Source organism: Bufo bufo, chromosome 2 (genome assembly GCF_905171765.1).
Source record: "Bufo bufo chromosome 2, aBufBuf1.1, whole genome shotgun sequence".
NCBI classification, from domain to species: domain Eukaryota; kingdom Metazoa; phylum Chordata; class Amphibia; order Anura; family Bufonidae; genus Bufo; species Bufo bufo.
Genome location: NC_053390.1, coordinates 834,875,619 through 834,889,165, shown reverse-complemented (window position 1 = coordinate 834,889,165; position 13,547 = coordinate 834,875,619). Strand labels below are relative to the sequence as shown.

At 59.0% G+C, this 13,547-nt stretch overlaps 1 protein-coding gene across 6 annotated transcripts in view; it reads left to right on the top strand.

Moving 5' to 3' along the window:
- Positions 1-13,547, top strand: part of LOC120990539 (PC-esterase domain-containing protein 1B-like) — an 85,108-nt gene that overhangs the window by 33,556 nt on the left and 38,005 nt on the right. For 3 of the 6 annotated variants that reach the window (XM_040419411.1, XM_040419412.1, XM_040419413.1), the window contains 6 exons: positions 403-498; positions 606-685; positions 3,443-3,675; positions 3,745-3,886; positions 4,187-4,427; positions 4,622-4,873. In XM_040419411.1, coding sequence (XP_040275345.1) covers positions 403-498; positions 606-685; positions 3,443-3,675; positions 3,745-3,886; positions 4,187-4,427; positions 4,622-4,873 — 1,044 coding nt within the window. The remainder of the gene's footprint in view (positions 1-402; positions 499-605; positions 686-3,442; positions 3,676-3,744; positions 3,887-4,186; positions 4,428-4,621; positions 4,874-13,547) is intronic. The other 3 variants (XM_040419414.1, XM_040419415.1, XM_040419416.1) reach the window with 1 other exon arrangement.

Below are 13,547 nucleotides of genomic sequence, written 5' to 3'. Positions count from 1 at the left end.
ATCCGGCCACAGTATGGCGGTGTTATCCGGCCACAGTATGGCGGTGTTATCTTGTTGGCAATAGAACATGTCCTATTCTTGTCCACAATTGCCAACAAGAATAGGCATATTCTATAGTGCCAACAATGTGCGGTCCGCAAAATGCGGAACGCACAATGACGCTGTCCGTGTTTTGTGGATCCGCAAAACAGGTTGCGAACGTGTGAATGGTCCCTTATCCAGTCATAGTATGGCAGTATTATTCACATACAGTATGGGGCTGTTATTTAGTAACGGTATAGTGGGTAATTGTGGAGTCCACGCCTTGAGGGGTGAGAGCGGTCTGTGTGACATGAGGGGGCACTATACAGTGTGAGGTAGGTGGTCTTCATGTGACGGCTGACTGATGTCTGTCTATTGCAGGTCCTGGATGTTGGGGTCCGGTCATGGGGTGCTATCGCTCAGTCGATGTCCGCAAGTTACTACACAACAAGTATGTTGTTGTCCTTGGAGACTCCAGTAAGTGACCACGTCCAGTAGGTACTGTGTACGGTCCTGTACCCCACATGTGCAGAGCCGTCCTCTCCCAGTATCAGGGCTGATGGCTCCGGGCTCGTGTCTTTCAGTTCAGAGATCCGTCTACAAAGACCTGGTGAAGATGCTGCAGGACGACGCGTTTCTCTCTGAAGAACAGATGAGAAAAAGGGTGAGCGTCCTAGAGAGGGTCCGACACCACGGCTGCTGATGTAAGGGGTGACCTTCCTTAACTACTTACCTTCCTGATTGCTGTACATAGGGTGTGCAGTGCAGTCGCAGTGATCGCTCAGTAGCTCCCTCTGTGATGATGTGCTCGCGTGGCAGCCTGGGGGTCTCTGGTATAGCACTGACAGTATAATACACTGGACTGCATAAGCAGTACAGTGACGTATATATAGAATAGAATCAGATGAAGTCCGTAGCGACCCGCACTACACAATTATCACGTAATTTATCCCCTACAGGGAATACCATAAAAGAATGCCAGAATTTGCTGCTTCTTGCTTAAAATGGAATAAAAAGCAATCAGAAAGTGTTATAGTGTAATATATAGTGTAGTGACATACATTGTACCCGGTCACTGTAGACAGTGATGAGTACAGGACAGTATATGGCGGGGTATTACACGCTGATTGTCCTGGATATATAGTGTAGTGACATACATTGTATCCGGTCACTGTAGACAGTGATGAGTACAGGACAGTATATGGCGGGGTATCACACGCTGATTGTCCTGGATATATAGTGTAGTGACATACATTGTATCCGGTCACTGTAGACAGTGATGAGTACAGGACAGTATATGGCGGGGTATTACACGCTGATTGTCCTGGATATATAGTGCAGTGATATACATTGTATCCGGTCACTGTAGACAGTGATGAGTACAGGACAGTATATGGCGGGGTATTACACGCTGATTGTCCTGGATATATAGTGTAGTGACATACATTGTACCCGGTCACTGTAGACAGTGATGAGTACAGGACAGTATATGGCGGGGTATTACACGCTGATTGTCCTGGATATATAGTGTAGTGACATACATTGTATTCGGTCACTATAGACAGTGATGAGTACAGGGCAGTATATGGCGGGGTATTACACGCTGATTGTCCTGGATATATAGTGTAGTGACATACATTGTACCCGGTCACTGTAGACAGTGATGAGTACAGGACAGTATATGGCGGGGTATTACACGCTGATTGTCCTGGATATATAGTGTAGTGACATACATTGTATTCGGTCACTATAGACAGTGATGAGTACAGGGCAGTATATGGCGGGGTATTACACGCTGATTGTCCTGGATATATAGTGTAGTGACATACATTGTATCCGGTCACTGTAGACAGTGATGAGTACAGGACAGTATATGGCGGGGTATTACACGCTGATTGTCCTGGATATATAGTGCAGTGATATACATTGTATCCGGTCACTGTAGACAGTGATGAGTACAGGACAGTATATGGCGGGGTATTACACGCTGATTGTCCTGGATATATAGTGTAGTGACATACATTGTATCCGGTCACTGTAGACAGTGATGAGTACAGGACAGTATATGGCGGGGTATTACACGCTGATTGTCCTGGATATATAGTGTAGTGACAGACATTGTATCCGGTCACTATAGACAGTGATGAGTACAGGGCAGTATATGGCGGGGTATTACACGCTGATTGTCCTGGATATATAGTGTAGTGACATACATTGTATCCGGTCACTGTAGACAGTGATGAGTACAGGGCAGTATATGGCGGGGTATTACATGCTGTCCTGGATATATAGTGTAGTGACATACATTGTATCCGGTCACTATAGACAGTGATGAGTACAGGGCAGTATATGGCGGGGTATTACACGCTGATTGTCCTGGATATATAGTGTAGTGACAGACATTGTATCCGGTCACTATAGACAGTGATGAGTACAGGGCAGTATATGGCGGGGTATTACACGCTGATTGTCCTGGATATATAGTGTAGTGACAGACATTGTATCCGGTCACTATAGACAGTGATGAGTACAGGGCAGTATATGGCGGGGTATTTCACGCTGATTGTCCTGGATATATAGTGTAGTGACATACATTGTATCCGGTCACTGTAGACAGTGATGAGTACAGGGCAGTATATGGCGGGGTATTACATGCTGATTGTCCTGGATATATAGTGTAGTGACATACATTGTATCCGGTCACTATAGACAGTGATGAGTACAGGGCAGTATATGGCGGGGTATTACACGCTGATTGTCCTGGATATATAGTGTAGTGACATACATTGTATCCGGTCACTATAGACAGTGATGAGTACAGGGCAGTATATGGCGGTGTATTACACGCTGATTGTCCTGGATATATAATGTAGTGACATACATTGTATCCGGTCACTATAGACAGTGATGAGTACAGGGCAGTATATGGCGGAGTATTACACGCTGATTGTCCTGGATATATAGTATAGTGACATACAGTGTACCCGGTCACTGTAGACAGTGATGAATACAGGGCAGTATATGGCGGAGTATTCCAGTTCTTGTTAGTAAACCTCATTATTTTTATCTGCTCTGACTACAGGATACATCTTATCTGACAACTTGTACATGTTCCAAGGCTGCAGATTTCTCTGTCCACAGATGTGGGGGTAAATGTTCTGGAGCGAGGTCAGCGTGGACTCCGTATGACACAGGATAATTTTATCCTAATATTAACCCCTTTCTATCCTCCTTTCTCTTACAGTGAGCTCTTCTGTATTATCATCACACTCCTTTCCTGACATACTCTGTGCTGCTGTGGGCCCTGCTCCTTCCACTGTTTGACCTCCTACAAGATCAGCATGCTCCCTTCCTGACATTCTCTGTGCTGCTGGTCATCCTCCAGCACTTGGTTAATCCATTGTATGTGTTTTCTCTGCAGGGGGAGCTATCTTTTGAGAATGACGCTCTGGTGGAGGGCGGCGAGCTGGATGGACTGCACAATGGGACCACTTTTCGAGAAGTGCGGCAGTACCGGAGCGACCACCATCTTGTACGCTTCTACTTTCTGACCCGCGTCTACTCTACTTACCTGGAGAGCGTACTGTCGGATTTGCAGAGCGGCCACCAGCCCGATGTGCTGATAGCCAACTCCTGCGTCTGGGATGTCAATAGGTGACCGCCGCATTTCAGTGTAGCCGCCATATTGATAAGATGGATCCTCACCGTCCTCATCTCCTGCAGGTACAACGACAAAAATCTGGAGGCATACAAGACCAACCTGGACACGATGTTCCAGCGCCTCAAGGAGGTGCTGAGCCCCGAATGCCTCATCATATGGAACACGACCATGCCGGTCGGATTCAAGCATTGTGAAATCCCAGAGGTAACTGCGCCAATGTCTGTGTCAGGGAAGACGGGCCACCTGTATGGATATAGCAGGCGCCATGTTGGCGCTGTGATGGAACCGAGCATGGGGCTTCATCCTTGTGGCATAGACATCCGAGGAGTTTTCATGCCCATCTGTCTGAGCAGGAGCCCCCTGCCTGATCCTGCCTGAGAAACGTGCATTGGGTGGGGGATTCCCTGTGTCGATACGTTGGGCGTTGCGGTCCGGTTGTGCTGGGATTGGTGCTTATATTTACCCCCATGTAACCCCTTTGCTGTTCTGGGTTTCTGTCTCCAGTACATGGTACACAACCTGCAGATGGACGTCGTGGAGGGGAACTTCTTCAGCGCCACTTTGGCGGATTTGCACAAGCTGGACGTTCTGGACATGCACTATCACTTCCGCTGTGACCTGCGTCTCAGATGCCCGGACTCTATCCATTGGAACCAGGTGGCTCATCGGAAGTACACCCAGATCCTGCTGACCCACATCGCACAGGCCTGGGGGGTTAGAGCACCGAAGGGCAAGAAGCTGAAGTGTGCGTGATACTGCTTACCTCCAAACTGTAACTGTACCCCACACTCTGCTTCCTGTGTTCTGAGGAGCTTACAATCTAATGTCTCTGTATGAGTCCACACCACTATTAGGGGGCTGCACTAGGACCCTGTGACATAATGAGCTCTGCTACATCTGCCAATCTGGTTATAACCTGCTCTTCTCCCCATGTTTTAGGCTCTCCTTTTGACTCTGCTGTTCCTGACTCTGTTCCAATGAGAGAACATCTGGACCCTAACGCTAACCTGCTACCCTCAATCCAGGAGCAGGAGCACTGCAGTCAGTTTAGAGGTCCACTTCTGCCCACTCCCTGTCCTGGAGGCACACTATGGGGGCAGCAGCCCCGACTCCCAGCGCCTGTCAATGCCGATGGTGCATACATCCCGAGACACCCCTTGTTCGAAGGGAGCGACATTAACACCATGCCTGGTAAGTATCACCGTCTCTATGGACACAGTAATGTTATATGTGACCGGTGCCCTCCTGCACCGTGTCCTCTCCTCCTCCTCCTGCACTGTGTCCTCTCCTCCTCCTCCTCCTCCTCCTGCACTGTGTCCTCTCCTCCTCCTCCTCCTCCACCATGTCCTCTCCTCCTCCTGCACCGTGTCCTCTCCTCCTCCTGCACCGTGTCCTCTCCTCCTCCTCCTCCTGCACCGTGTCCTCTCCTCCTCCTGCACCGTGTCCTCTCCTCCTCCTCCTCCACCTGCACCGTGTCCTCTCCTCCTCCTCCTCCACCTGCACCGTGTCCTCTCCTCCTCCTCCTCCTCCTGCACCGTGTCCTCTCCTCCTCCTCCTCCTCCTGCACCGTGTCCTCTCCTCCTCCTCCTCCTCCTGCACCGTGTCCTCTCCTCCTCCTCCTCCTCCTGCACCGTGTCCTCTCCTCCTCCTCCTGCACCGTGTCCTCTCCTCCTCCTCCTGCACCGTGTCCTCTCCTCCTCCTCCTCCTCCTGCACCATGTCCTCTCCTCCTCCTCCTCCTGCACCATGTCCTCTCCTCCTCCTCCTCCTGCACCATGTCCTCTCCTCCTCCTCCTGCACAGTGTCCTCTCCTCCTCCTCCTCCTGCACCGTGTCCTCTCCTCCTCCTGCACCGTGTCCTCTCCTCCTCCTCCTCCTCCTGCACCGTGTCCTCTCCTCCTCCTCCTCCTGCACCGTGTCCTCTCCTCCTCCTGCACCGTGTCCTCTCCTCCTCCTCCTGCACCGTGTCTCCTCCTCCTCCACCGTGTCCTCTCCTCCTCCTCCACCTGCACCGTGTCCTCTCCTCCTCCTCCACCTGCACAGTGTCCTCTCCTCCTCCTCCTGCACAGTGTCCTCTCCTCCTCCTCCTGCACAGTGTCCTCTCCTCCTCCTCCTGCACAGTGTCCTCTCCTCCTCCTCCTGCACAGTGTCCTCTCCTCCTCCTCCTGCACCGTGTCCTCTCCTCCTCCTCCTCCACCTGCACCGTGTCATCTCCTCCTCCTCCTGCACCGTGTCCTCTCCTCCTCCTCCTGCACCGTGTCCTCTCCTCCTCCTCCTGCACCGTGTCCTCTCCTCCTCCTGCACCGTGTCCTCTCCTCCTCCTCCTGCACCGTGTCCTCTCCTCCTCCTCCTGCACCGTGTCCTCTCCTCCTCCTCCTCCACCTGCACCGTGTCCTCTCCTCCTCCTCCTCCTGCACCGTGTCCTCTCCTCCTCCTCCTCCTCCTGCACCGTGTCCTCTCCTCCTCCTCCTCCTCCTGCACCGTGTCCTCTCTTCCTCCTCCGTGTCCTCTTCTCCTCCTGCACCGTGTCCTCTCCTCCTCCTCCTGCACCGTGTCCTCTCCTCCTCCTGCACAGTGTCCTCTCCTCCTCCTGCACCGTGTCCTCTCCTCCTCCTGCACCGTGTCCTCACCTCCTCCTCCTCCTCCTGCACCGTGTCCTCTCCTCCTCCTCCTCCTCCTGCACCGTGTCCTCTCCTCCTCCTCCTCCTGCACCGTGTCCTCTCCTCCTCCTCCTCCTGCACCGTGTCCTCTCCTCCTCCTCCTCCTCCTGCACCGTGTCCTCTCCTCCTCCTCCTCCTGCACCGTGTCCTCTCCTCCTCCTCCTCCTGCACCGTGTCCTCTCCTCCTCCTCCTGCACCGTGTCCTCTCCTCCTCCTCCTGCACCGTGTCCTCTCCTCCTTCTCCTCCTCCTCCTCCTGCACCGTGTCCTCTCCTCCTCCTCCTCCTCCTGCACCGTGTCCTCTCCTCCTCCTCCTCCTGCACCGTGTCCTCTCCTCCTCCTGCACCGTGTCCTCTCCTCCTCCTCCTCCTGCACCGTGTCCTCTCCTCCTCCTCCTGCACCGTGTCCTCTCCTCCTTCTCCTCCTCCTCCTGCACCGTGTCCTCTCCTCCTCCTCCTCCTGCACCGTGTCCTCTCCTCCTCCTCCTCCACCGTGTCCTCTCCTCCTCCTCCTCCTCCTCCACCTGCACCGTGTCCTCTCCTCCTCCTCCACCTGCACCGTGTCCTCTCCTCCTCCTCCACCTGCACAGTGTCCTCTCCTCCTCCTCCTGCACAGTGTCCTCTCCTCCTCCTCCTGCACCGTGTCCTCTCCTCCTCCTCCTCCTGCACCGTGTTTTCTCCTCCTCCTCCTGCACCGTGTCCTCTCCTCCTCCTCCTCCTCCTCCTCCTCCTCCTCCTGCACCGTGTCCTCTCCTCCTCCTCCTCCTCCTCCTCCTGCACCGTGTCCTCTCCTCCTCCTCCTCCACCGTGTCCTCTCCTCCTCCTCCTCCTCCTCCTGCACCGTGTCCTCTCCTCCTCCTCCACCTGCACCGTGTCCTCTCCTCCTCCTCCACCTGCACCGTGTCCTCTCCTCCTCCTCCACCTGCACCGTGTCCTCTCCTCCTCCTCCACCTGCACCGTGTCCTCTCCTCCTCCTCCACCTGCACCGTGTCCTCTCCTCCTCCTCCACCTGCACCGTGTCCTCTCCTCCTCCTCCACCTGCACCGTGTCCTCTCCTCCTCCTCCACCTGCACCGTGTCCTCTCCTCCTCCTCCTCCTGCACCGTGTCCTCTCCTCCTCCTCCTCCTGCACCGTGTCCTCTCCTCCTCCTCCTGCACCGTGTCCTCTCCTCCTCCTCCTCCTCCTGCACCGTGTCCTCTCCTCCTCCTCCTCCTCCTGCACCGTGTCCTCTCCTCCTCCTCCTGCACCGTGTCCTCTCCTCCTCCTCCTCCTCCTCCTGCACCGTGTCCTCTCCTCCTCCTCCTCCTGCACCGTGTCCTCTCCTCCTCCTCCTCCTCCTGCACCGTGTCCTCTCCTCCTCCTCCTCCTCCTGCACCGTGTCCTCCCCTCCTCCTCCTGCACCGTGTCCTCCCCTCCTCCTCCTGCACCGTGTCCTCCCCTCCTCCTCCTGCACCGTGTCCTCCCCTCCTCCTCCTGCACCGTGTCCTCTCCTCCTCCTGCACCGTGTCCTCTCCTCCTCCTGCACCGTGTCCTCTCCTCCTCCTCCTCCTCCTCCTTCTCCTCCTCCTCCTCCTCCTGCACCGTGTCCTCCCCTCCTCCTCCTGCACCGTGTCCTCCCCTCCTCCTCCTGCACCGTGTCCTCTCCTCCTCCTCCACCTGCACAGTGTCCTCTCCTCCTCCTCCTGCACAGTGTCCTCTCCTCCTCCTCCTGCACCGTGTCCTCTCCTCCTCCTCCTCCTCCTGCACCGTGTCCTCTCCTCCTCCTCCTCCTCCTGCACCGTGTCTCCTCCTCCTCCTCCTCCACCGTGTCCTCTCCTCCTCCTCCACCTGCACCGTGTCCTCTCCTCCTCCTCCACCTGCACCGTGTCCTCTCCTCCTCCTCCACCTGCACCGTGTCCTCTCCTCCTCCTCCACCTGCACCGTGTCCTCTCCTCCTCCTCCACCTGCACCGTGTCCTCTCCTCCTCCTCCACCTGCACCGTGTCCTCTCCTCCTCCTCCACCTGCACCGTGTCCTCTCCTCCTCCTCCACCTGCACCGTGTCCTCTCCTCCTCCTCCACCTGCACCGTGTCCTCTCCTCCTCCTCCTCCTCCTGCACCGTGTCCTCTCCTCCTCCTCCTCCTGCACCGTGTCCTCTCCTCCTCCTCCTCCTCCTGCACCGTGTCCTCTCCTCCTCCTCCTGCACCGTGTCCTCTCCTCCTCCTCCTCCTGCACCGTGTCCTCTCCTCCTCCTCCTCCTCCTGCACCGTGTCCTCTCCTCCTCCTCCTCCTCCTGCACCGTGTCCTCTCCTCCTCCTCCTCCTGCACCGTGTCCTCTCCTCCTCCTCCTCCTCCTGCACCGTGTCCTCTCCTCCTCCTCCTCCTCCTGCACCGTGTCCTCTCCTCCTCCTCCTGCACCGTGTCCTCCCCTCCTCCTCCTGCACCGTGTCCTCCCCTCCTCCTCCTGCACCGTGTCCTCTCCTCATCCTGCACCGTGTCCTCTCCTCCTCCTCATCCTGCACCGTGTCCTCTCCTCCTCCTGCACCGTGTCCTCTCCTCCTCCTCCTCCTGCACCGTGTCCTCTCCTCCTCCTCCTCCTCCTCCTGCACCGTGTCCTCTCCTCCTCCTCCTCCTGCACCGTGTCCTCTCCTCCTGCTCCTCCTCCTGCACCGTGTCCTCTCCTCCTCCTCCTCCTCCTCCTCCTGCACCGTGTCCTCTCCTCCTCCTCCTCCTGCACCGTGTCCTCTCCTCCTCCTGCACCGTGTCCTCTCCTCCTCCTCCTCCTGCACCGTGTCCTCTCCTCCTCCTCCTCCTCCTGCACCGTGTCCTCTCCTCCTCCTCCTCCTGCACCGTGTCCTCTCCTCCTCCTCCTCCTGCACCGTGTCCTCTCCTCCTCCTCCTCCTGCACCGTGTCCTCTCCTCCTCCTCCTGCACCGTGTCCTCTCCTCCTCCTCCTCCTGCACCGTGTCCTCTCCTCCTCCTGCACCGTGTCCTCTCCTCCTCCTCCTCCTGCACCGTGTCCTCTCCTCCTCCTCCTCCTCCACCGTGTCCTCTCCTCCTCCTCCTCCTGCACCGTGTCCTCTCCTCCTCCTGCACCGTGTCCTCTCCTCCTCCTCCTCCTGCACCGTGTCCTCTCCTCCTCCTCCTCCTCCTGCACCGTGTCCTCTCCTCCTCCTCCTGCACCGTGTCCTCTCCTCCTCCTCCTCCTGCACCGTGTCCTCTCCTCCTCCTGCACCGTGTCCTCTCCTCCTCCTCCTCCTCCTCCTCCTGCACCGTGTCCTCTCCTCCTCCTCCTCCTCCTCCTCCTCCTGCACCGTGTCCTCTCCTCCTCCTCCTCCTCCTCCTCCTGCACCGTGTCCTCTCCTCCTCCTCCTCCTCCTGCACCGTGTCCTCTCCTCCTCCTCCTCCTGCACCGTGTCCTCTCCTCCTCCTCCTGCACCGTGTCCTCTCCTCCTCCTCCTCCTGCACCGTGTCCTCTCCTCCTCCTCCTCCTGCACCGTGTCCTCTCCTCCTCCTCCTCCTGCACCGTGTCCTCTCCTCCTCCTCCTCCTGCACCGTGTCCTCTCCTCCTCCTCCTCCTGCACCGTGTCCTCTCCTCCTCCTCCTCCTGCACCGTGTCCTCTCCTTCTCCTCCTCCTGCACCGTGTCCTCTCCTCCTCCTGCACCGTGTCCTCTCCTCCTCCTCCTCCTGCACCGTGTCCTCTCCTCCTCCTGCACCGTGTCCTCTCCTCCTCCTCCTCCTCCTGCACCGTGTCCTCTCCTCCTCCTGCACCGTGTCCTCTCCTCCTCCTGCACCGTGTCCTCTCCTCCTCCTGCACCGTGTCCTCTCCTCCTCCTCCTCCTGCACCGTGTCCTCTCCTTCTCCTCCACCTGCACCGTGTCCTCTCCTCCTCCTCCACCTGCACCGTGTCCTCTCCTCCTCCTCCACCTGCACCGTGTCCTCTCCTCCTCCTCCTCCTCCTCCTCCTCCTGCACCGTGTCCTCTCCTCCTCCTCCTCCTCCTCCTGCACCGTGTCCTCTCCTCCTCCTCCACCTGCACCGTGTCCTCTCCTCCTCCTCCTCCTCCTGCACCGTGTCCTCTCCTCCTCCTCCTCCTCCTCCTGCACCGTGTCCTCTCCTCCTCCTGCACCGTGTCCTCTCCTCCTCCTCCTCCTCCTGCACCGTGTCCTCTCCTCCTCCTGCACCGTGTCCTCTCCTCCTCCTGCACCGTGTCCTCTCCTCCTCCTGCACCGTGTCCTCTCCTCCTCCTGCACCGTGTCCTCTCCTCCTCCTGCACCGTGTCCTCTCCTTCTCCTCCACCTGCACCGTGTCCTCTCCTCCTCCTCCACCTGCACCGTGTCCTCTCCTCCTCCTCCACCTGCACCGTGTCCTCTCCTCCTCCTCCTCCTCCTGCACCGTGTCCTCTCCTCCTCCTCCTCCTCCTCCTGCACCGTGTCCTCTCCTCCTCCTCCACCTGCACCGTGTCCTCTCCTCCTCCTCCTCCTCCTGCACCGTGTCCTCTCCTCCTCCTCCTCCTGCACCGTGTCCTCTCCTCCTCCTCCTCCTCCTGCACCGTGTCCTCTCCTCCTCCTCCTCCTCCTGCACCGTGTCCTCTCCTCCTCCTCCTCCTCCTGCACCGTGTCCTCTCCTCCTCCTCCTCCTGCACCGTGTCCTCTCCTCCTCCTCCTCCTCCTGCACCGTGTCCTCTCCTCCTCCTCCTCCTCCTGCACCGTGTCCTCTCCTCCTCCTCCTCCTCCTCCTGCACCGTGTCCTCCCCTCCTCCACCGTGTCCTCCCCTCCTCCTCCTGCACCGTGTCCTCCCCTCCTCCTCCTGCACCGTGTCCTCTCCTCCTCCTCATCCTGCACCGTGTCCTCTCCTCCTCCTGCACCGTGTCCTCCCCTCCTCCTCCTCCTGCACCGTGTCCTCTCCTCCTCCTCCTGCACCGTGTCCTCCCCTCCTCCTCCTGCACCGTGTCCTCCCCTCCTCCTCCTGCACCGTGTCCTCCCCTCCTCCTCCTGCACCGTGTCCTCCCCTCCTCCTCCTGCACCGTGTCCTCTCCTCCTCCTCATCCTGCACCGTGTCCTCTCCTCCTCCTGCACCGTGTCCTCTCCTCCTCCTCCTCCTGCACCGTGTCCTCCCCTCCTCCTCCTGCACCGTGTCCTCCCCTCCTCCTCCTGCACCGTGTCCTCTCCTCCTCCTCCTCCTGCACCGTGTCCTCTCCTCCTCCTCCTGCACCGTGTCCTCTCCTCCTCCTCCTCCTGCACCGTGTCCTCTCCTCCTCCTGCACCGTGTCCTCTCCTCCTCCTCCTCCTCCTCCTGCACCGTGTCCTCTCCTCCTCCTCCTCCTCCTCCTCCTCCTGCACCGTGTCCTCTCCTCCTCCTCCTCCTCCTCCTCCTGCACCGTGTCCTCTCCTCCTCCTCCTCCTCCTGCACCGTGTCCTCTCCTCCTCCTCCTCCTCCTCCTGCACCGTGTCCTCTCCTCCTCCTCCTGCACCGTGTCCTCTCCTCCTCCTCCTCCTGCACCGTGTCCTCTCCTCCTCCTCCTCCTGCACCGTGTCCTCTCCTCCTCCTCCTCCTGCACCGTGTCCTCTCCTCCTCCTCCTCCTGCACCGTGTCCTCTCCTCCTCCTCCTCCTGCACCGTGTCCTCTCCTCCTCCTCCTCCTCCTGCACCGTGTCCTCTCTTCCTCCTCCTCCTGCACCGTGTCCTCTCCTCCTCCTCCTCCTCCTCCTGCACCGTGTCCTCTCCTCCTCCTCCTCCTGCACCGTGTCCTCTCCTCCTCCTCCTCCTGCACCGTGTCCTCTCCTCCTCCTCCTCCTGCACCGTGTCCTCTCCTTCTCCTCCTCCTGCACCGTGTCCTCTCCTCCTCCTCCTCCTGCACCGTGTCCTCTCCTCCTCCTCCTCCTGCACCGTGTCCTCTCCTCCTCCTGCACCGTGTCCTCTCCTCCTCCTCCTCCTCCTGCACCGTGTCCTCTCCTCCTCCTGCACCGTGTCCTCTCCTCCTCCTGCACCGTGTCCTCTCCTCCTCCTGCACCGTGTCCTCTCCTCCTCCTGCACCGTGTCCTCTCCTCCTCCTGCACCGTGTCCTCTCCTCCTCCTCCTCCTGCACCGTGTCCTCTCCTCCTCCTCCTGCACCGTGTCCTCTCCTCCTCCTCCTGCACCGTGTCCTCTCCTCCTCCTCCTGCACCGTGTCCTCTCCTCCTCCTCCTCCTGCACCGTGTCCTCTCCTCCTCCTCCTCCTGCACCGTGTCCTCTCCTCCTCCTCCTCCTGCACCGTGTCCTCTCCTCCTCCTCCTCCTGCACCGTGTCCTCTCCTCCTCCTGCACCGTGTCCTCTCCTCCTCCTCCTCCTCCTGCACCGTGTCCTCTCCTCCTCCTCCTGCACCGTGTCCTCTCCTCCTCCTCCACCTGCACAGTGTCCTCTCCTCCTCCTCCACCTGCACAGTGTCCTCTCCTCCTCCTCCACCTGCACCGTGTCCTCTCCTCCTCCTCCTCCTCCTCCACCGTGTCCTCTCCTCCTCCTCCTCCTCCTCCACCGTGTCCTCTCCTCCTCCTCCTCCACCGTGTCCTCTCCTCCTCCTCCTCCTGCACCGTGTCCTCTCCTCCTCCTCCTCCTGCACCGTGTCCTCTCCTCCTCCTCCTGCACCATGTCCTCTCCTCCTCCTCCTCCTCCTCCTCCTCCTGCACCGTGTCCTCTCCTCCTCCTCCTCCTCCTCCTCCACCTGCACCGTGTCCTCTCCTCCTCCTCCACCTGCACCGTGTCCTCTCCTCCTCCTCCTCCTCCTGCACCGTGTCCTCTCCTCCTCCTCCTCCTCCACCTGCACTGTGTCCTCTCCTCCTCCTCCTCCACCTGCACTGTGTCCTCTCCTCCTTCTCCTCCTCCTCCTCCACCTGTACTGTGTCCTCTCCTCCTTCTCCTCCTCCTCCTCCTCCTCCTCCTCCTCCTCCTCCTGCACCGTGTCCTCTCCTCCTCCTCCTGCACCGTGTCCTCTCCTCCTCCTCCTCCTCCTGCACCGTGTCCTCTCCTCCTCCTCCTCCTCCTGCACCGTGTCCTCTCCTCCTCCTCCTCCTCCTGCACCGTGTCCTCTCCTCCTCCTCCTGCACCGTGTCCTTTCCTCCTCCTCCTCCTCCACCTGCACTGTGTCCTCTCCTCCTTCTCCTCCTCCTCCTGCACCGTGTCCTCTCCTCCTCCTCCTCCACCTGCACCGTGTCCTCTCCTCCTCCTCCTCCTGCACCGTGTCCTCTCCTCCTCC